Source organism: Solanum tuberosum, unplaced genomic scaffold, assembly GCF_000226075.1.
Source record: "Solanum tuberosum cultivar DM 1-3 516 R44 unplaced genomic scaffold, SolTub_3.0 scf00394, whole genome shotgun sequence".
NCBI classification, from domain to species: Eukaryota; Viridiplantae; Streptophyta; class Magnoliopsida; order Solanales; family Solanaceae; genus Solanum; species Solanum tuberosum.
In genome coordinates, this window is record NW_006239329.1 from 58877 (window position 1) to 81099 (window position 22223).

Sequence of the window (22223 nt, forward strand, 5' to 3'; positions counted from 1 at the left end):
GATTCGGCTCGTCACTGTTCCAGTTCGTTGCCCAGAAAAGGTAACAACCTTGTCTCTATCTCGTTTTCGTTTCATTTCTCTCCTCTCGACTTTATGTTCCTTGAAGGTTCATGTCACTTAGACTATGCTTGATTATGGGCTGAATGACGACAGTCCTCCCTTTAATTGCTAGATATATTCATGTTATCAGGTTCGGGTTTAATTTAATGTGTTGTTTTCTATGAGGAGTATATTGAATGCTCATCATATTCTCTGTTTTTGTTTTGTTTTCTTTCTTGAAAATATGGGTTGTTCAACTTGTTTTCTTTATGTATCACCCTTCCTTTCTCTACAAACTTGATTATAGTTTCTAACGATATTTGAGTGGTCAGTTTTGTTAGTCCCATTACTGATTTTATTTGCGCAAGAGTGTGACTAGTGCTAGTTTTAAGTAGTCATGTTGTTCTACATGTTAACAACTGATTGTGTTGCCTATCATTGCCTACACTCTATCTTCTTGTTCGATTATCGCAAATATGATTTGGGAGGTGTGATTATAGCTTTGATAAGGTGTGTTGTTTGATATTAAGGTTTCATGTTAGCTCTTAATATCCTGTTTTTGCTCTTTCTTTGTGAAACTAAAATTGACCTTTTGTGTTTAGTATAGCTACGTGATTTTCCTTAATGCAATCTAGTTATTTTGAGCGATTTTTGTTTTCAAAATTCTCTGTCCAGCTTCTCCATTTCATATAGTGCGAATGAGTTCGAAAATGTTTGATTAAAGTGTTCTTAGCGTGATTTTTTCAGATTTTGTGGGTTTGGTCATTGCATTCTTTGAAAGGGCTTAAAGTCGGTAATAAGGCTGTCCACAACATTAGTATTTTAGGTTATATTTTAGGATCGTATCTTTGGTTTGAATTTAAATCGAGGCCGCTCTCTCTGTCTTGCTATATTTGTTCGGTTTCGGCATCTCAAAGTGGTGTTGACATCCATGGTCATTCTTTTGGCCTAGAATTCTAGTTTTAAGTTAATGATATGAGTTTAATTCGGTTTGAAATGGTTGTTCAATTCGGTTAAAACGGTTGTTTAGCTTTAGTGTTTTGCCTAGTTTTTGTGCTATTGTTCAACAATGTCATCCTCCAAGGATATTCTTTTTTTGTCTATCCGTATTCACAATTGCTTTATATTTCATCATCATGTGTTCCTCCTGTTAGCTTAGCTTTTTTTTTTATAATTATAATAATAATAATAGGATTTCTGGAAGCATATAGTGTGCATTGACCAATGCTTCTTATCTATTTATTGCTTATAGCCCATCGTGTCACCACTTCCTCTATTCTGTTACTTCATACTTTGATTAAATGTTATAATTCAATTACATGTTTTATTTCTATTTAAATGTTGTATGCTGCCAGGTATTTCATTCTAATTTTATCTTCTTTTCTCGCATGTGAAAACTCCTCCAAATCCTTATGGATTACATGTCTTCTCCTCGCATTTTCCTATTGGGCCTTTATGGCCCAATACTCTTGTTCATCGAGTCAGCCAGCAAGAAACTAAAATACAGGTTGAAGATGGATGAGCATGCTGAAAATTAAATTTTCAAGCTCCGAAAGGGTCAAAAACAGGCTGATATACCTGCTGTATATACCGATATACGGTCAGAAAATATCATATACAGGGCAAAAACGTGAAAAAATAAAGGTGAAAAATGTGAAAATACCGAGTTAAGACAAAAATACAGGTTCGGAAGTTCGAGACTTAGCGGTATACATGATGTATACCTCGAATATACACTTGGTGTATGTCATGACCAATGAAGATGGAAAGAGGGCCAAAAGCCCAATGAATTTTTTTATTTTTTTTTGCAGATTTGGGAATTTGGGCCAAAGGCCCAAATTTGATATTCCTTTCCTTGCTCTTATTTGTTTTATTGTATTTGACTAACACATTTATTTGATCTTTGGTTTAACTTAATTAATTTCCCGAAGATAGCCGTTTCTCTTTATGTTCAAAGTTAAATATTTAATTTTTCTTATGTGTTTTATCCACTATTTAGCTTTTTTTTTTATTATTAGTCATGGCAAAACTCAAGTTATTTCCCCTTTAGAAAATTTTCCTTTAGTCCATTTCCCCTAAGGTAAATAAGGTGATAAAAATAATAATAGTAATAAATAAATAAGTTAAAATAGATTAGTTCCTTTACTAAGTTAAAATTTCAAAAAGAAATAGTTAATAAATGAGTTCTTTTATTTAGTTAAAATTTTCAAAATTTAGTCAAAGTCGTGATGAGTTCTTTCACTTAGTTAAAATTTTAAAATTAGTCAAAATCATTTTTAGTCAAATCGTCGGTCAACCGCAAGTTAGCGGACATTCCGAGGGCCTAACACCTTCTCGGAATGTACATTGAACTTCGAACCCTTTCATTTTCAATTGATTTTATCTGTTTAAATCTTTTGAAAACCTTTAAATTTTTCTTGATTTTTACTAAAAATTAAGTGGCGACTCCGTCTTTTCGGAAATTCGATTTCTCTTAAACCATAAGTTTAATCGATTTTTTGAAAACTCAATCATTTTCCTTGTTTATATCTTTTTAAGTAAAACAACTTATACAAGTGAGGCAGAAATATATAAAGATACATATATAAAAGCTTGTCTTGTTGTATTTAAATAACCAAATGCAAAACAGGAGCATGTGCTGGAATAGCTCAGTTGGTTAGAGCGTGTGGCTGTTAACCACAAGGTCGGAGGTTCAAACCCTCCTTCTAGCGTTACTTTTTTATTTTTTATTTTTAAAAAAATATTTAGTCATCGAGTATCTATCGAGAACAACCCCTTCATGGAACGGGATCACATTAGGCAAGTTGTTGTTAGTTTTGTTATCGAGTGACTATCGAAAATAATCTGGATATGTTGTTACCTTGTTGGTTAGTATTTATGGTCAGCCAGTCATAATGGATGAGATACCAAGTATTGTCATTCTTAGGGTTGTTGCATGTGTATAGTCCATTAAAACCAAACTTAGTGAGCCGACGAAAATCTAAAAACAGTATATCATAATTTTTTTTTCTCTACCTTCACGAGGTAAAGGGTAAGATCTGCTTACACACAATCTTGATTTTATTTATGAAAGTACATTGAGTATATTATTATATCGTAGAATAATATTATTTTACGAGAACCAAGTGATTAACTCATTAAAATTTGGATCTTATATGCTTCAAAACTTTACCAATTAAATAGACAAACTGTACACACACCTCATGGAAGTTCTTCCACCTCCATCTGCAAGATCAGTCCCATGCATTAAAACATTAAGGTTTTTCATTTCTAGCATATAAGATAGATTCCTTAAAAAAAAATTATTGACTTCACTTGCAATACATAATAAGGTGTATATTTGGTTCGAAAAAAATATTTTTTTTAAAAAATAAGTGATTTCTTACTTTTTTTTTTTTTTTTTTTTTTTTTATTAGGGAAGAAAAAAATTTTATTATTGACTTCACTTGCAATACATAATAAGGTGTATATTTGGTTCGAAAAAAATATTTTTTTTAAAAAATAAGTGATTTCTTACTTTTTTTTTTTTTTTTTTTGTTCAGTAGGTAAGTAAAAGATATTATTCTAAAAATATTTGTATATAATTTAGACAAATACTATAAAAAGCAGGGATGCGAAGGTAGGGGTGTTAATTGATGAAGCATAGACGTTATAATACTGTCTTATTTTGATGATTTGACAAACTTGTTGAGGGACCAGATATGCTACATAAAGAACTTGATTCATTTCTCAGAGTCAATATGATAATCTGGTTCTCAAGAGGAACTTGTTTTATGTGTTTGTCATCATAAAAAAAGGGAAAATCGATGTTGCATAGTTATCTCAGAGTTTTGCTTATAATAGAGTTTTGGAGAATAGAAAAACATAGTTGAAGTATAGAGTTCCCAAATTCCTTTCCTTTCATTTTATCGTTGTAATTTTATGCTTTTAACTACACCTACAATACCCCGTCCCACCATGATTATCTCAGACTCAACTCTTATTTATAAGTTTATGGATAGTAAATGAGCGTTGATCATTGAATCTATTTATTTTATATTGTATTGTTATTTACTTTACATCATATCTAATTATTTATCGTGTAATTAACAGTAAAAAAATCATTTACACATATATAACTGAGGTTCACTATAAATATTGTAGATTGAGTATAAATACAAGTTAATTGAGTTCTTAACTCAATCAAGAGAGGGGTATTATTTAATTTAGGGAAAAAAGACAAATATACTCCATAACTATCGTAAATGGTGTGCAAATACCATTCGTCATATTTTTGGGATATTGGTGTCCCTACCGTCCAAAAACTAGAATATATGTACCCTTTATACTAACAGGCATACACAAGTCATAATCTTATCCACCGACACGACATATATTAAATATTTGATCGACGATTAAGATTGCGCCACGTGTTCTTATTTAATCTTCTATTATCTATTAGAGGGAAAAACATATATGCTCTAGTTTTTGAATGGAAAGGACATCAATGTCCCAAAAATATGACGAAGGGTATCTACATACCATTTATGATAGTTCAAAAATATATTTGTCCTTTTTCTCTTTAATTTATCTAATAATTTTAATTTGAATCGATTTTTATCCAAACATAAACGGTCTTAAAAATAACATTTTAGTCAGTTGAACAGATTTTAATAATTGAGAGAATCTGAGAACAGGTCCCACACCACTGCAGTAGGGAGAGTAGAGTAGACACAAAGCACTAAAAACCAGTCAATTAAAGTCTACAAAAAGATTCAAGATTCAAGATTAGGCGGAGACTTCTGTAGTTGCAATTTTTTTCAAAACCCCAAAATCACCAAAAGCTCAATTGATTGAGGAAGAAGAAGAAGAAGAAGAAGAAGAAACAATGGTGGAGAACAAGTTGGTACACTCCCCATTAATCACTTATGGATCAATGCTCAGTCTTCTATCTTTCACACCCCCTTTTGTAATCCTCATGTAAGTCCAACACCCACTTTTCCTATTGATCTTTTTTTTTTTGTTCATTTTCTGTCTTTTCTTGTTTTGGGGTTTTTGTTTTCTTGTTTAAAAGTTCAGATCTTTGAATGGTTTGTTGTACCATGAGTTAAAGATTGGATCTTTTTTGTTTAGTTTTGGTTTGATTTGCTTGCTATAGTTTAGCTGACTTCTAGTTATCAAAATGTGTTTTTTTGGTGTAATTGAAATTCATTTGTTAAAGGCCCTAAAGAAGCAAGTGTTTGATTAGGGTTATGCTGGTATTAGTTTGCTAACCAAACATGGTATTACTTTTGCACGATTTAATACCTGCATAAATCACCTTTAAACCAACTACCAAACGGCCCCTTTTGGATTTGGGAGGTCTAAAAAGAGAGAGACACCAGAGAGGATGAAGTTTTTCTTTTGAAGGACATGAAAAGTAGAAATAGGAATAACAAGTTACTCCAATAAGTATATATTCTACATGTAGTTAATATGACTTGGATTTGGTTAAGTAGGCGTTTGGCCATGCGATACCATATCACGATATGGTGTCGTGAGATGAAATCAGCGTTTGGACATGCGATTTTACGCTGATTCCATCTCATGATTCCATATCATGAGAGGTGATACCATATTCTCCAAAAACCATGATATGGAATCACCATGTGATTCCATATCATGATTTGAGATATTTTAATACAATAATTGATCCATGAGTTTATATTTTGTTAAAACAACCCCACATTTATTATATCTACTAACTATTTGTTTCATATGTAAATAAAATTTATAATCACATCATTACTTTTTAAAATTTATTATTCTTCACCAATATAAAATTTATTAATACTTTAAATTTGGTGAATATAAATGATAAAGTAGAAATTCATTTGGTGAATATAAATAAGAACGAAAGGAGTAATACTTTTTTGATTTTTCATAATTAAAAAAAAAACGTCTTAATCTTATGACTAAACATAATATTGATAAAAGACAATTTTCATTGGCGGTGCCACACTTTCTTAATCTTAGTATTCGCAAAATGTTCGTTCACATGACTGAAGAATATCAAGTCCAATTGATTGAGGACTTGGGAAAAATTTGATCAATTAGTTATTAATATTTAGTCAAGTGGACTAGTTATAATTTTTTTGATTAAATTTTATTAGAAGTGTTTTTGACTCAAACTTGTGGTAACTTTTTAAAATTTCGTTATTCAATAATATTTAACTATTGATTTTTCTTGTAAATAGTTAGAAGTCAGTGATGTTTGTTAATTTTTATTTTAGTGTATTTAACTTCTAAGTTAATATTTACTCACTAATGTATGTTTTTTTTCTACTTTATAGGTTATTTGTAAGAGTAGTTGAGAGATATGAGCATATCAAGTACAATTTATGTTCAATTTTTTAGATGAAACAATTACTTAAGTGAAGAACAAATAACTTTGTAATAATTTATTATGCGATTTTAGAATTTTTGTTTATTTGATAAGATTGAATAAACAATTGGGGCTATTTTAATAGTTTTACAACTTATGAGATTTTTATGTTTATGAGAAAATATACAACACAAAAAATAAAACATGTGCATTTGTTGTGCTCCACTTTCCAGTTTTCAGAGGATTCACAATCAATAGACTATATTTTGCTAGTAGTCTACCTACTGCAGCCCCATCTTTTATGGGGTTATGGGACCGGTTATGGTACACATTTGCTGAGTCATAATTATAGTTAGTATGATCTTAAAATATGGTTCAGTGGTTTCTTCCTGGAGACATTCGTTAATTTGCCCATAGTGAGAGATCATAATGTATCAAGAAAGTGGTGAGTATTAAATAGGATATGTAGAACATGATTTGCATTTAGTCATGTGAAAGGAGTAAAAATGCTATGTAAATAAAAATTTACAAATTGATCCTGCTGTGAAGTGTTTGAATGTTTCACCAGTAATAGATGATCTGTGCTGCCTTAGCTACAGATCTTTCCACTGTGTTATCTACAGCAGCTCAAAAGTCTCTTGACGAGGAATTGAAATTGTATAACTGCACTAATTTTTGGACCTTAATGGGCTACGTGCAGGTGGTATACAAATGAACACGCTGATGGGTCTATCTTGAAAACGTTCAATCATCTAAGGGAAAATGGCTTGCAAGGATTAATCGATATTTGGCCAAAACCAACTGCAATTGCTGGGAAGCTAATCATTTGTTATGCTCTATTTGAGGCGGCACTACAACTTCTATTGCCTGGTAAAACAGTCGAAGGCCCAATATCTCCAACTGGACATAGGCCTGTCTATAAGGTATTTAACAGTTATGCGATACACTTGTACATTGTGCATCGCTGCATCTTGCATTTATAGTTTGTGTAGCTTGTCTTAGTTGAGTTTATTTCAAGTGATGCAATGATTGATGTGCTATGATCTATCTTTGCTCTGTTCATTGTACAACTGTATAACTTGCTTCTTACATCCTCCTCTTCTTGCAGGCTAATGGCATGGCAGCATATGCAGTGACACTGATCACATATATCAGTCTCTGGTGGTAGGGATTTCTTCTATTTTTGCTTTTTGACTTGCTTTCTGAATCCTGAGACCTCAATTCTTTATAGTATTGGTTCGTTAATCCTCACTTGCCAGCTTCAGCTTGAGGTTGCTTGGGAAGGATCAGTGTTGGGGACATGAATTTCATCAAGGGAATCCAAAAAAAAAAAAATGCTCTTTTGTGTTTAAGGCTTCAACAATTTGTATTAAACAGATAAAAAGTTTCTTCACCTAAACTTACAAATCAATTCTTCCAGATATAAATACAGACACTAACGAATACAACAAAAATAACGAACTTTGGTGCACTTTAAAGGTCTGCGTACGCTCTATCCTCCCTAGACCCCTATATTGTTGTTGTTGTTTTGTATTATGTATTTGTTGATATTGTGTGACTGCCTCTTTTAAAAGTTCAAGTTTGTAGAGATGGCATACTTGTATTTACTTAATATGTCTTCAACTCGCTCCCTAGTAGGTCTAGTTTTTTCCACGGGCCAAACACATGAATTTGTTTTATGATGGGTGGCTGTAAGACTTGAATCTAAAACCTTTGCTTGCTCTAATACCATATCAAAAGAAATTAAACCTTAGGCTAAACCGAAAGTTAGCATATTTAAGGAATATCCAAGATAATATAAGGAGATAAAATCACATTGTCTCAACACATATGAGACACTCTAACAACTGCTGACGTCCAGAACCTTTGCTTGTTTGGTTGTTCTTTATCTATTAGCCATTGTTTGTGAGAATGGTGCTTATTATGGTCCATTAACCTCATCAGTTCATGCTCTCTAGTTATGCTTTTTTTTCCTGTGTCTTTCAGGTTTGGAATATTTAATCCTGCAATTGTTTATGACCATCTGGGCGAGATTTTGTCTACACTTATTTTTGGGAGTTTAGTCTTCTGTGTTTTATTGTACATTAAAGTAAGTATTTTAAGTACCCTCAGTATACCTCTTTATCTCTTTTTCTTTATTTTGTATAATACCTGTCTGACACCTTGTGCTGACATTTATAATTTATCAGGGTCATGTTGCACCATCTTCCACTGATTCCGGTTCATCAGGGAACATAATAGTTGACTTCTATTGGGTAAGCATCTTTTGAAAATTTAACTGTGAACTTCAGTACTTCGTTTTGTGTCTTTATAGGAAAAATAAGCATGATGATGTTATACCACAAATTAAGTCAAGGAAGTCAAATATCTAGTACTTGCATCAACTCTGAAGTTGAAAGTGATGTCATAATTTATAACCTTCTGAACTCTTTCAGGGTATGGAGCTTTATCCTCGTATCGGCAAACACTTCGATATTAAAGTCTTCACAAACTGCAGATTTGGTATGATGTCTTGGGCAGTTCTTGCTGTCACTTATTGCATAAAGCAGGTAAATGATGTAACGAAGTCCATGATAGTGGGAATTAAAACTATCCCAATATTTCTCGGTTCTATTGTTTCCAGAGTTGGTGAATTTTACAAGCCCTTTTATTGGTGATCCCTTGCCAGTTGTTTAGTTTTTAGGTCATGCAAGTAAGAAAATAATAAATATTCATTTGCTTCCGTCAATAGATGTTTAACAGGATTAGCAAAAGACACTTTTTCTTATACCATTTAATGGAAAAAAACAGTGGAGCATTATTTGAAGTACTCCCTCCGTTTCAATTTATTTGGCCAATTTTGACTTGGCATGGAGTTTAAGAAAGTAAAGAAGACTTAAGTTTTGTGGTCTTAAACTAAAGATATGTCAAATGTACCAAAAATTCCCTTGGGGTCTTAAACATGCCACGTGAAAAGTTGAAATTAAAGAGTTGCTAAAAAAGGAAAGAATCATTCTTTTCTATTTCAAAAAAAAAAATTCTATTTCAAAAAGGAAAGAATCATTCTTTTTGAAACGGACTAAAAAGGAAAGCAAGCCAAACAAATTGAGAAGGAGGGAGTAATAATGTTTACTTGACATGGCCCTATCACAGCTTAGGCCTCTTTACTTTGTTCTCATTCTTTCACCTTGATCCCTAACATTCTTCACCTGGATTTCAGTTGATTGTCAATAGGAAAACCTAGTCAATTTATATGAACTTCATTTTGATGTTTGACAGTTGATAGTTTGTATGACATATTCTTACTTTTCAGCATGAAGAATATGGGCGTGTATCTGATTCCATGCTTGTAAATACGATATTGATGTTGGTGTATGTCACAAAATTCTTTTGGTGGGAAGCTGGGTACTGGAACACAATGGATATTGCACACGACAGAGGTTTGTGCGCACTGTGTTTTCTTTATTGATATAGCAAGTACCTTTCCAGTGCTCTGATTGCAAATGCTGACATTTCTAGTTTCTCTATTTCCATGGATACCTAAATATAATCTTCTCTGGATCTCAAATTTGTTTTGGCAGCTGGCTTTTATATATGTTGGGGATGCTTGGTGTGGGTTCCAAGCATATATACGTCTCCTGGAATGTACCTTGTTAAACAGCCTGTGAATCTTGGGCTTCAGGTATTTTTGCATCCAAGAAGAATTTGCTATATGCATATTAGATATAAAGTTATTGCCAATAAGCATTACTTACTGTTTATTTATACTCAACTACTATTTTGGGATTTGTACTAAGTTTTTACTTGGTCTTCATCTTCTATTTTGAATTTTTGATAACCAAGAAACCCCCGAGGGCTGGTGGAGTGCAGTTCGAAACTCAATGGATAATAAGTTCGCCCCTCTTCCCTTCTCCACTTAATTACCAGGCTATTGTCTGTGGCAGGCTTCGAATCCATGACAAACACATATCCTGCACATCATGTGCTTAATCTTCATCTTTATCAACTTGCTTCAAGAAATGTTCTTAGTGAACCATATTCACATCTAGTTCATGCACTGAAATACTCAATCACGATTCACGGCCCACAATGTGGTTAAAAGCTATGTTGCTCGGACTCTTCAAAAATGCCAACGGGTGCGTGTCGGATTCTCCAAAAGTAGTGTATTTTTGGAGAATCCGAGACGGGTGTGGCATCAAAAGTGGAGAGTCCGCGCAACTAAGGTTAAAAGTACTGCTATTCATCTGGCGTGTGAGATCAGATCGACTACTCTACTACCATCATTCCATTGCCTAGCACGAAAGGTTGCTTAAGACAAATGATGGGAAACGTTCTTTGCAGTAATACTAAGAAAGTAGTAGCTTGCTGTCAAAATTTCACTCAAATAATGTTGCTGAAGGTGGAAGGTTCAAGAAAGGCATCATATTTCTGCTGAACTAAAATATCTCTTCACAGTTTGGCTTTATAACTTTTGTAGACAGATAAGTGTAGTTCAAAAACACTTTTAAATCGAATGAACTTTAGGAAATAATGAAGAGTGAAAATGAGGGTGATTGTTGAGCATATGGTATAGAGTACCAACCATGATAGACCATATAAGATAGATACTCTTCCAAACTCTCTGATAGAGTCAGAAGTTGTGGCTTATTAGTTTCAAGCTTGAGAAAATCCCTGGAGATGCGAAATAATGTACTTAGAATATCTTCTGATCGACATTCGTCCCTTTAAAGTATGACGTAAGTCCCATTGCTGGCACAACCATTTGTAGCACAACAGATAATATGAACAAATGAGACCATTCGGCCATTCATCGAAGGCTAACAGGTTCATTTCTCGCCAAGCTAGCATTTCTTTTGTTGCATGGATGTGTAATTTTTCTCCTTTGTTTCATTTTCTTTGACATCAGTTTTCAGGGTGTCCACTACTCTCTTCAACATTAGCTTTATTGCTTCCTCTGTTCTAGTTGATATGACTCTCTTTTCATTTTGAAGTTGTCAGATATTTGCCACCAGTCTAACAGTATTTTTCAATGACTTTCACATTTTCCAGATCACATTTGCTTAACTTCTTAAAAATAACTTTGATGTGGTTTTTCTCGACCATACTATTTTTTTGATTGGTTCGACAATACTACTTACTCTTTTGATCATTCCTTTGATATTTTATTTGATCACCACTATAGATATGGAAAAATTAGAATACTACATTCAAATGTCATATAAAATTAGAGGAAAGGAGTATAAGTTTTTAGTCAAAGAGTTGGTAATTTGTATAGTTTAATTTTAAATGATAATGTTCGATATTAGACATTGAGTCAACCTTCTTAAGAGAAACTAGAACACGCAATCTGGGTTCGTGAGAGTACTTCAGATGAGTTATATCTTATATTTCCAATGATATGTTCCATTTCTGGTATTTTAAACATTCGTGTAAAGAAAAAACAGAACACATTCTAGAATTGTTAAATGACAAAGAAAGGTTTCTGTATTGAGTGTTCACTTTTACCAATAGGGTCTACCCTTGGGATGATGGTGTTTCACTTGACTCCCCGAGAATTGCAACCTTTTTCCCCACCCAACACACCTTAGAACATTTTTAGATTAGAATATGTCGAATTTACCTGTCCCTATTGGTAGCAACATACTTTTTACGGTTAGAAGTTTGACTTCCAATGTTATAGTTTCTTATTCGCCATCTCAGCATGTGATATTTTGAAACTTCCGTTACTTCAATCCACTACAAAAAACTACATGTATTAACATGGCTTGTAGAGCACACACATTCATTTGCTTATAGCGACATAAGTATCTAAAAAGGAGAGAATTATGAGTACAATTATTTTCCTAATGTTCATCAAACTGATTTGACCCGCTCTAGATTTTACAACTTGGGATGGTGGATGTACTTCATAGTTCATATGGATTGTTTCATTAGTTTTCACATGTTTCATTTGATGTATTATAAATGTTCTGCATAACAGAAAAACAAAACCCATTCTAGAACTGTCCAATGAAGCAGAGAAAGGTTGCATATTTTCTTTTGTCAATTAGGGGTCTTCCCTTGGGGACAATGGTCTTTCACGTGATCTTTCTGTAAATTGCAATGATTCGCCCCGACGCACCAGTTTGATAGTTTCTTCTTCTTTGCCATTTTGTCATGAAAATATCCAATACATGGCAAGGTAAATTTTTGGCTACAAAACATTGAGTGAGAATGTGTTATCTGAAATTGATCATTGGTGCATTGCATCAACCTGCTTATGGAAACCACATGTAGTAAAATGACTTGGAGAGCATATGCAATTTTATTGCTTTTGGTTTCTAACGAGGAAAGTTCTTTCTGTTATTTCAGCTTGCCCTTTATATACTAGTGGCTGGTCTTCTCTGCATATATATCAACTATGATTGTGACAGGCAGAGGCAAGAGTTTCGGAGAACAAATGGAAAATGCACCGTCTGGGGAAAGACTCCATCTAAGGTCAAATGATACCATCTGTGAATTTATTTTTGGAACTCTCTTACCCTTATTTGATGATTTTTGACTTGGTTCTTTCACTCAATGCAGATAGTCGCCGCATACACTACTACCTCTGGTGAGAAAAAGACAAGCCTTCTGCTGACATCAGGATGGTCAGTTCCTTTCTTTGTTCTCCTGCTGACGTTTTACTTCTGCAATTTAGACACTACAACATTTTTTTGGGGGAGGTAATAATTGTATCAAATTCAGCACTAAGAAAGTGCTGCAAAAGTATATACTTCAGTAGTCAAATCCAGCAGTTACGAATGTATTCTAATCCTATTCTTGTAGGGCTTCTATAAGATCTAAAACTGATTCATCATCATTCACTTATTCTTCTTTTCACCAAAAACAAAATAACAAACTACAGGTCATTTTGATCTTTTTGGATGGAACTTGGTTTGCCTTCAAAACATCTTGAGTTCCTCTCCCAACTGTCCACCAAACGCAAGCAAGGATGGTATCCCACCATTTTGTTTGGCTTTTACTCATGCCTGATTCATTCCAGCTACTTTGTAGATCATGATTAGTCATTTGACAATGCAAAAATAGATGGTAATGGTTTCCGACATTTCTCCACACAAAAAGCGTCTTGTACACAAGTATAATGCCTCTCTTCTGTTAAGTTCTCTTGAGTTTGACTTGCATAGTCACTAACCATGTGAAACATGCAACTTTGTATGGAGCTTTTGTTCTCCATATCTTCTTCCACGGCCAGCACCTGTTTCATTGAGCATTAATCATCAGTCTTGTAGCATGAGTAGACAGTAAAGGAAGCAATGCTTATGGCATCCATATTACTCTTTCTTCATTACTGGACAGTTCCGGAGCATGTTCTAATGCAGTAATCAATCAACAATTCTAGTTAGTTCTTAGTCATTTAGCTTACTCCTAAATTGTGTACTGGATTGTAAAACTACGAAATTGTATTGTTATTCTCCTATATTACCAGTTTCATTCTTATAGAGGCTGTACTTGATTGCATTTAACAAGGAATTCTGAATAAATACCTTGTATATTTCTAAGAAAAGCATCTAGAATTTGTTCTACTTTTCTTATGTCCCGTTTTCTAACGCCAAACAAATTCATATATTGATGTATAATACATGTCAATTATTTTGCTTATAGCGGTTTGAGACATCATACATTTTATATAATATGTTTAAACCATTTTGCAGGTGGGGCTTAGCTCGCCATTTCCACTATGTTCCAGAAATATTAGCGGCATTTTTCTGGAGTGTACCAGCTCTTTTCAACCACGTAAGCATTCATTTACATCATTACTCTGTATTTTTCTTCTTTCCTTAATAGAGAGAATTCCATAATCAATTCTGTCTTTCTTGCATTTTGTTTTTGACATTGCTGCAATCTAACATCCTGTCCCCCTTCTTTACTTTTTCTTGTACTTGCAGTTCATTCCCTACTTCTACGTCATCTTTCTAATAATCCTTCTTCTCGATCGAGCTAAAAGGGACGACGACCGATGCAAGGCAAAGTAAGAAAGCACACACCCTCATTTTTACCTGGATTCTTCATATGGTTCTCCACTTTTCTCACTAACAAACTCTATCAAATTGATTAGTAATAGTCATATATGTCTTGCTGGTTGTGTTTTTAACAAGACTAGAGAACTTATCAATTCCTTTGCTCGTGGACAAAATCAACTTATTATATTCTCAAAATAATTATCCTGGCATCCTGCCACCCCCCTGGCATAATAGATCCCTGTAGGTAGCACTTGAGGGCGTGACCTAGACATCAATGAAATGATTGACAATCATGAGACTAGGGGTTCAAATCCCAATAGAAGACAAAAACTTAGGTGATTTTTACCCCATTTGTCTATACCTTAACGGGCAGAGTAGTCGGTATGTGTGCTGGTGGGAGTTAACACATAGCAGGTAGAATAGCTGAGATGGACAAAAGCTGGCCTAGACACCACTGTTTGAGAAAAAAAACTAGTAGAGTAGCCGGAAGGTCGTCTTGATCTGTCCCTAAAGATCGTTACGGAGCTATTATATATACATGTTATCAGTTATTTTTGGTACATTATACTCTTCCAAGGGTGAAAATTCAACCAAATTTTGTTGCTTTGCAGGTATGGCAAGTACTGGAAATTGTATTGCGAAAAGGTTCCTTACAGAGTTATCCCAGGAATTTACTAGTGATTTTTGGACTTCTAAGAATGTTTCACAATAAAGTTTGATGTGCTTTTGTAGGCTCTTCATGTTGGTGTTTGTATGTATACTTATTAGTTCTAACAGTTTTGGGAAACTTGTTTTTATATAAAAATATTTAAGACGTGAGTTGAGCACCATGAGTTCTCAGGTTCAATTCCAGCACAAAAGAACACTCGGTGACTTCTCTTTGTCCCATCTGCTTTTACCTTGGTGGACGGAGTTACCTGATACTTGTTGCTGGTGGGAGGTGACATGTATTCGTGGAATAAGTTGAGGTGTGTCAAAGTTGGCTCGGACACCATGGTTATAAATAAATAAATAAATAAATTAAGAGTTTATACAATTCCCTGTTATATTGTTTTGAGGCTTTGGTTTAGTGGTAAGAGCATGACACATGATATGTCACTTAGGTGCTTGTCACGAGTTTGATTGTTGTTGTGGAGCGATAAAGTATATTATTCACTTAGTTTCAAATCGTATATTAGTTAAAAGATTTTTCGATTATAAAAAAAAGGGGAGGTTGTACAAAATTAAAATGTGCCTCTTCATTCATTAAAACAAACAAATTTTCTAGATATTTTATATTCATACGTTTTCTAATTAACATAAAAAATGTTTTACTCTTGAAGCTCATGGTACCATCTTTGATAGCACGGTATTATCTTTTTATTGCACAAATATAAACATAACTTCAAGTTTCAAAACTTATTTTTCCATACAACTTTGGAAACCCTTTTCGAAGTGTTATAAAATCTATGACTAAACGCAAGCTTATGTACCTTCTCCGTTGATGGTAAGTGAAAATTAGCCACAATTAAATAAAAATATGATAAAGCTAATTTCTATAGTAAGTAATTTTCAAATTTAATTAAAAGTAAGTATTTTTAAGGACGGAAATTCAGTAGCAAATGTTCTAACCAATATATTTTTTTAAAAAAAAAAATTAAACTCCAACCACTTCAAGGCTTTAATAGTAATTAATAAAAGTAAATAATTTTAAAAACCCAAAAAGGAATCAACTTAATTTTGTTTTCAAAAATACTTTTGTCTAATAAATGATCTGAAGAATTTTTTAATTTTTCGTTGAATACTTCTTTGAATTTTCCTATGAGTAAATTAGGTAATTTAGTTAAATAACCCTCTTAATTAATATACGTTACTAAATGGTTTTCTTAATTCAAAATCTAAAATATCACATTATGTAGGGGAGGGCGTAGTGATAAATTAAGTAGATCTCAAGCTTTCTTCAAAAATAGACTTTTTGTTAATCTAAGGGAAATTTTTTAGTGTTTAGTGGAAGGAAAGTGTTTTATTTTCGTAAAATTATTTTCCTGAAAAATAAGTGTGTTTCATACTTATGTTCTAGTGTTTGGTAAGTATTAAGTAAGTTAAAAAAATATTAACTTAAGAGTATTTATAAGTATGTTATATATCTACCAATATACTATGGACGCGGACTGGATGGGTGGGTGGGATGGTCAAGAGATGGGGGGTTGGAGGGATTGGATGGGTGGAAAGAAGACGATAAACTTATAATAGCGCTTATTCATTTTGTTTTCCTTTGGCTACTTCTATTAGGGAAGTCAATTTTCCTCATTTTTTTAGAAACTTGTTTTCCCGAGAGAAAAAACATTTCCCAAACATATTGACTAGTCAAACATAGGAAATTTCAATTTTTTTTCATGTTTGTTGGTCAAAATATTTTGAAAAATATTCTTTCTAGGAAAATAAGCTCCTTAAATATGAGGAAAATAACGTCTTTAACGAAAGTAGGGAAAACAAGATTCTTAAGCGATATTGTAAGATTATTGTCTCCTCCCAACCTACCCAATATTCTCAATCCCCACCCGTTAACCATCCCACCCACTCCTTATCCCAGTTCGCCCACATAATGTGTTGCTAGATTATATATAAATACTCTTAAGATAATTTTTTTTTAACTTACTTAACAAACACTGAAAAATAAGTAAGACACATGTTTATTTTTCAATTCAACACTATATCTTCATCCAACTGACAATCCAACAAATTCACTTGATTATATTATTATATTCTTCAATATCAACTTCTAGCAGGAAACTATATAAATAGGCATAATAAAAAAAGAAATAAATAAAATTAAGAGAGACAAAAACAAATTAACCCACCATTTTTTATATATTAATATTCTTCTTAAATTATATATATTATTCACAAAGAGATCATGAAAACATCAAATATTATCTTGCCTATATAAAGGGTAATATATTCCTTGAAGAGGCATCGTGAATATCCCATCAATTCTTGGATATTCACAAAGAGATCATGAAAACATCAAATATTATCTTGCCTATATAAAGGGTAATATATTCCTTGAAGAGGCATCGTGAATATCCCATCAATTCTTGGATATTCACAAAGAGATCATGAAGAGATGCATCAAATATTGTCTCTTGGATATTCCTAAAGATCAAAATCTCCAAAATTTCATAAAATTCATGAGATATTCCTAAAGAGATCAAGACGATGTGGTCTCGTATGTTCATGAAATACATTACTAATAGCCCTCGAACCACGGAGAAATCCATAGAGAAGAATCAAGTTGTTCTATCAATAATATTCTTGTTTCTTCAGATTTTATTTATGATTGATTTACTTTCCACATATTCAAAATTTGTTGCAAACAAGATGATAATGAGACACTTCTCATTTCAAAATATAAATTTTAAAAAATCAAATAAAAAGACACATGAAAATTTATTTTCAAACTCTAATAACAATTTTTGAGTCACTCCAACATACTCCATAATCAAGACCATTCCAACGGAATTTTAGTGATGCATGTTGTGATAGGAGCATAGACAATTTTGAGAACCTATATCATCTGCTAGACAAGGAGCCAAAGTTATTCCACACCATTTTTCCCTCTCTTGCATTAAATCCTTGAAAAAATTGTCTATGATTTCTTTTGTTGTGCCTGGCATAACCACAACATGTGCCGTATCTCTTGTGCAAGATAGTTGCCAACGACGAATGAACTTATCGTCACAAGGTCGTTCAAACACCACGATATTGCTTAACTCATTGAGCATAGCACTAATTCCTGCTTTATGAAGCCGGTCTTTCAAATACCTAGCATTTTCATAGCACATTTTGGCATGTTGTTGCAATCCGACATGACCTTTCATGCTTAAACTGTACCATAAGAATATTGGTGCCAAACCATTTCGACTTCCAGAAATTGTATTATCTATTGAGGCAATATACTCAACTCTTTTTGAGATAGTAGCAATGTAAGTTTTCCTTGTTATTTGAACTCCACAAAGCATGGAACATCCCAAAAATTTGTGGCCTGAAACTGAAATACTGCCTATTGACTTCTTGAAGGTAATTATTTTCGCCTATTGATGAATACAAAGAGACACGTGTCATTTTCTATTTGTTCCCTTAAAAGAAAATAATGGACTAAAGTAATTAATATCCTTACATGGTTGATGAAGGGGACAATTAACCCATATAGTGCAGCATCACAATGGATGTAAAACCTATCATTGGAATAACCACAATTTTCAAGTATTTGTAGGATCATATCAACATCATCAATTGCTCCTTTGTAGGTAGTTCCTACAAATACATAAATTAACATAAATTTTTAAAAATAATAGTATTCCACATATGATCTAAATATATATATATATATATATATATATATATATATATATATGATCTTTTCTAATGTTTCTTTTCTTGAAAAAAAAAGGGAGAAAAATGTTTCTTTTCTTGAAAAATGAAGGGGGATACGATGCTGGTATATTACTTACACATATTGTATCATTAAAGAAGAAAAGAATAAAACATTATTATTAAAGCATTTAGGACTTTACTGATCCGAAGATCTATCAAAAACAATCTTTTATGAAGATAGGAATAAGGTCTTTAGACGTCTTACCTTCTCCAATCCTTATTTTGGGATTATACTGATATGTTGGATATCTAGTCAAGAGATAAACTTATATACATGGAGAATTACTCCAAACATAAGAATTGGGGAAATTTTTTGGAGGACATTGTCACGTCCCGAGTCTATACCCCATACGTGACTGACACTCGAGAACCATTACTGGCCCCAAGAGAACCCTTGGCCTAGCTTACCTACCCAGCGGAAAACTCTATGCATAGTTATAACGATCAATAGCACTGTACTCACTTGAATAATAAAATACTGAGAATGCTTAAAAAGTCAAACATTCAACTTGGCCAAAATGGTAACTCAAGTCTTAACATATGAAATGATAATGTAAAGATAACTGAACTACTAACTGTCTATGAAGCCACTAGAACAAAGAGGGATGTTGGGACAGGACCCCCGATCATCCTAACAATTGAAAACTAGAAAGCAAATGATAAAAAGGAGCCCTCCGGAAAGCAAAGAGGCTCACCAATTGACTCTGAATGCTGAACCTGATCAACGAGGCGCTGGATACTGATCCTGGTTACCTGTGTCTGCATCATAAAACGATGCAGGCCAACTGGCATCAGTACATTGAATGTACGAGTATGCGAGTTGGAATGCTAAACATAACATAGGCTTGAAAAGATTCTGAAAGAAACACTTACCTCGGCTCTTCTCAATTGATGAATAACTTCACTCATAACAAAACAATGAAACACATGCAATATATGAAAGCTTTATAAAACAATAAAAGCAACTTAGTTTGTTAAAGAAAATGCAATAACAACTCAACTTTACTCATAAAATAAAGTAATATAGCTTCCGTGGGAGTTTCTCAAACCGACAACCACAACTATGAGCCTAAGTGGTGATACATCGTCTTGTCCACACTGCCAGAACTGTCCTATACTTTGCCGTCATATAGGACACCTAACTAAGTGAATCCACTAGTCTATGCTAAAAGCATCTTAAGGAGTCATCTAAAAAGTATGATCCCTTACTACCCATAATGGCTATATGGTTTATGGAGGCTTGAGTTAATATGAACTCGCATCCCCATATCGGTGCTCAATACTACTCCCAAAATATACTTATCTCATATGTTTTAAATCAAAACTCCTTTCTTTTGTTTGAGATAATTACTCAAAACTTTAGCTTAAAAGCTCTCTTGGAAATCGGTGTTTCCCTTTCTTGTTCAAATGTGAAAACATTTTAAACTCTTGGGAATACTTAGTTCCCTTATAGCTTTTGGAGAAATGAACTCAACTTTTTACTCTTTACTTAACTTGAAACTTAAGTCTTAAAACAAAGTTAAAACGTTTGCGAAAGACTTTAGAAAAATTTATAGACTTCTCTTGACTTGCTTCTTAACTTCTAGACATGACTCTAACTTCTCTTGAATTAAATTATGGATTCAAGGTTCATGATCTCATGTTTATAGATGATTTCATGATGTTTAGATGTACCTAAGAGTGTTGGAATCAACTGAAATCATAGGTACATTGCTAAGGAACTAGTACGAAAAGTTGGGAAGGAAATGAGAAGAACTGGCGTCCTTGATGCTCTGAGAGGCGCCAACCCTTGAAGTTCTGAAACTGACTTGGGGGTGCTCTGGCTGGAGTGGTGCTCCAGAGGTCAAAGTTTAGAGATCCCTATTTGGGGCTCTGAGAGGCGCGACGCCCCAAGACCCTCCCCAGGTGTTCCCCAACTTTTCTTCTCCGTTTTTCATATCTAAACCCTCTAATTTCACTTGGTTCTTTTCCCAAACACATAGAATCATTCATACCCTCAATATAGATTAGATTCAACTCGAAATTACACCCGAAAACATGAATAAAATCTCTAGAAAACTCCAACAACACAACCCACAAGAATTCAAACGAATTTCATCAAGAACTTAAAGGATCTACTTTCAAATCTAACATACTTCGCTGAATTGAATCATGATTAGCGCGTGGGTGAACTAACCCAATGCTATGTGATCTCACATACCTCGTAGGGATCACCCCTTGATGAAATCCACAAGCAAAAACCTTACGAACGATGATTTTTGGCTCTTTTCTCCTCTTCTCTCCTCTTGTGTTCTTTCTCCAAAAACACCCTAACTCTAATTTCAAAAGCGTAAACTGACCAATTTCAGTTTAGACCCTTAGATAATTACCAAAAAAGAATTTAAAATAATAGGGTAAGGAAAAGACCAAACTACCCTTCCAAAATCCGGATTGGACTTTCCTTATCCAAACAGCTCAACTTCCAAAGGGCATATCTCACTCATACGAACTTGGAATCGCGCTAACTCAGCGGCGTTGGAAAGATTATTCCAAGATATTTCCTACGATACCTAGAAAAACACCTAACACATCCTGAGCTAGAAGTTATGGTCATTTGAAGTTGACCAAAAACTCAACTTAACATACTTCACAATTTTCCAGATTTTTATATACTTTCCAAAAACGATTATTTCCAATTTCTTAACTTTTTCCTAGTTATTTAAATTTGCGAGATGTTACAGGAAAATTGTTTTTTATAAAAATATTTAAGACTTGAGTTGAGCACCACGAGGTCTCAGGTTCAATTTCCAGCACAGAAAAACTCGGTGACTTCTTCTCATCTGCTTTAGCTTTGGTGGACAAAGTTACCTTATACTTGTTGCTGGTGGGAGGTGACATATATCTCGTGAAACTAGTCGAGGTGTTCCCAAGTTGGCTCGGCCACCACAATTATCAAAACATAAATAAATTTGAGAGTTTATACAATTTTCTTTTGTATCCTTTTCATTCATTCAAACAAATAAGTCTAAAAAAAACAAGTCTTCTAAATATTTTATAGTAATACTGAACTGTCACGACCCAGACCGTTGTGATTGACACCCACACTAACCCTCCTGTGGGAGAACCATTTATACTAATTAGCTAACCAACTTAATCAAAAGACATTTAAGGTTACAGAAGCAAGTTAAATGCTAAGGAAAGAAATATGGAGTTCCCATAAACTCCAATAAAAGTCTAACAACTAAACAAATGCGGAAAGAACATCTAAAACCTGAAAGTCAATGTACCAAAACTCTAACAAGATCCATAAGTCTAAACAAGAAGGGTACAACCCCAAACTATACATAAGACTAACTAAAGAACTAGTCTAAGTCCAGAATGTGGACATAAACAGAAAGAGAACTCAAGGCACCCCGGAAGAACTGACTCACCTTTGAATTCAAACAATCACTGATCTTCTAAGC

The 22223-nt window shown here is 33.6% G+C and overlaps 2 protein-coding genes and 2 non-coding genes across 4 annotated transcripts; 2 read left to right on the plus strand and 2 right to left on the minus strand.

Moving 5' to 3' along the window:
- The first annotated feature begins 2676 nt into the window (after positions 1–2676).
- Positions 2677–2750, plus strand: TRNAN-GUU (transfer RNA asparagine (anticodon GUU)). Its single transcript has one exon. It is a non-coding gene; the product is annotated as a tRNA-Asn (tRNA).
- Positions 2751–4763: 2013 nt separating this feature from the next.
- Positions 4764–15250, plus strand: LOC102589505 (7-dehydrocholesterol reductase-like). The gene is made up of 13 exons (XM_006362566.2): positions 4764–4998; positions 7083–7305; positions 7491–7546; positions 8369–8471; positions 8572–8637; positions 8818–8931; positions 9675–9801; positions 9943–10043; positions 12713–12838; positions 12926–12990; positions 14056–14137; positions 14290–14372; positions 14976–15250. Exons 1-13 carry the CDS (start codon positions 4907–4909, stop codon positions 15040–15042), a joined length of 1305 nt encoding a protein of 434 aa, XP_006362628.1. The 5' UTR covers positions 4764–4906; the 3' UTR covers positions 15043–15250.
- Positions 10496–10550, minus strand: MIR5303D (microRNA MIR5303d). Its single transcript, NR_130354.1, has one exon. It is a non-coding gene; the product is annotated as a microRNA MIR5303d (primary transcript).
- Positions 15251–17690: 2440 nt separating the features above from the next.
- On the minus strand, positions 17691–18720 carry LOC102594070 (histidine decarboxylase-like). Its single transcript, XM_015303084.1, has 2 exons — positions 18524–18720; positions 17691–18437 (listed from the first exon to the last, which is right to left on the minus strand). Exons 1-2 carry the CDS (start codon positions 18680–18682, stop codon positions 17868–17870), a joined length of 729 nt encoding a protein of 242 aa, XP_015158570.1. The 5' UTR covers positions 18683–18720; the 3' UTR covers positions 17691–17867.
- Between the last annotated feature and the right edge of the window lie 3503 nt (positions 18721–22223).

What these genes read in the sequence shown, in the direction of transcription:
- LOC102594070 (XM_015303084.1), bottom strand. Translation starts at nt 18,682, where the DNA reads ATGTTAATTTATGTATTTGTAGGAACTACCTACAAAGGAGCAATTGAT. An exon ending in TTGTCCCCTTCATCAACCAT is followed by an intron (nt 18,438 to 18,523) that starts GTAAGGATATTA and finishes ATTCATCAATAG; the next exon opens with GCGAAAATAATTACCTTCAA.
- LOC102589505 (XM_006362566.2), top strand. Translation starts at nt 4,907, where the DNA reads ATGGTGGAGAACAAGTTGGTACACTCCCCATTAATCACTTATGGATCA. An exon ending in GTGTTTTATTGTACATTAAA is followed by an intron (nt 8,472 to 8,571) that starts GTAAGTATTTTA and finishes ATAATTTATCAG; the next exon opens with GGTCATGTTGCACCATCTTC. An exon ending in CTTCTGCTGACATCAGGATG is followed by an intron (nt 12,991 to 14,055) that starts GTCAGTTCCTTT and finishes ACCATTTTGCAG; the next exon opens with GTGGGGCTTAGCTCGCCATT.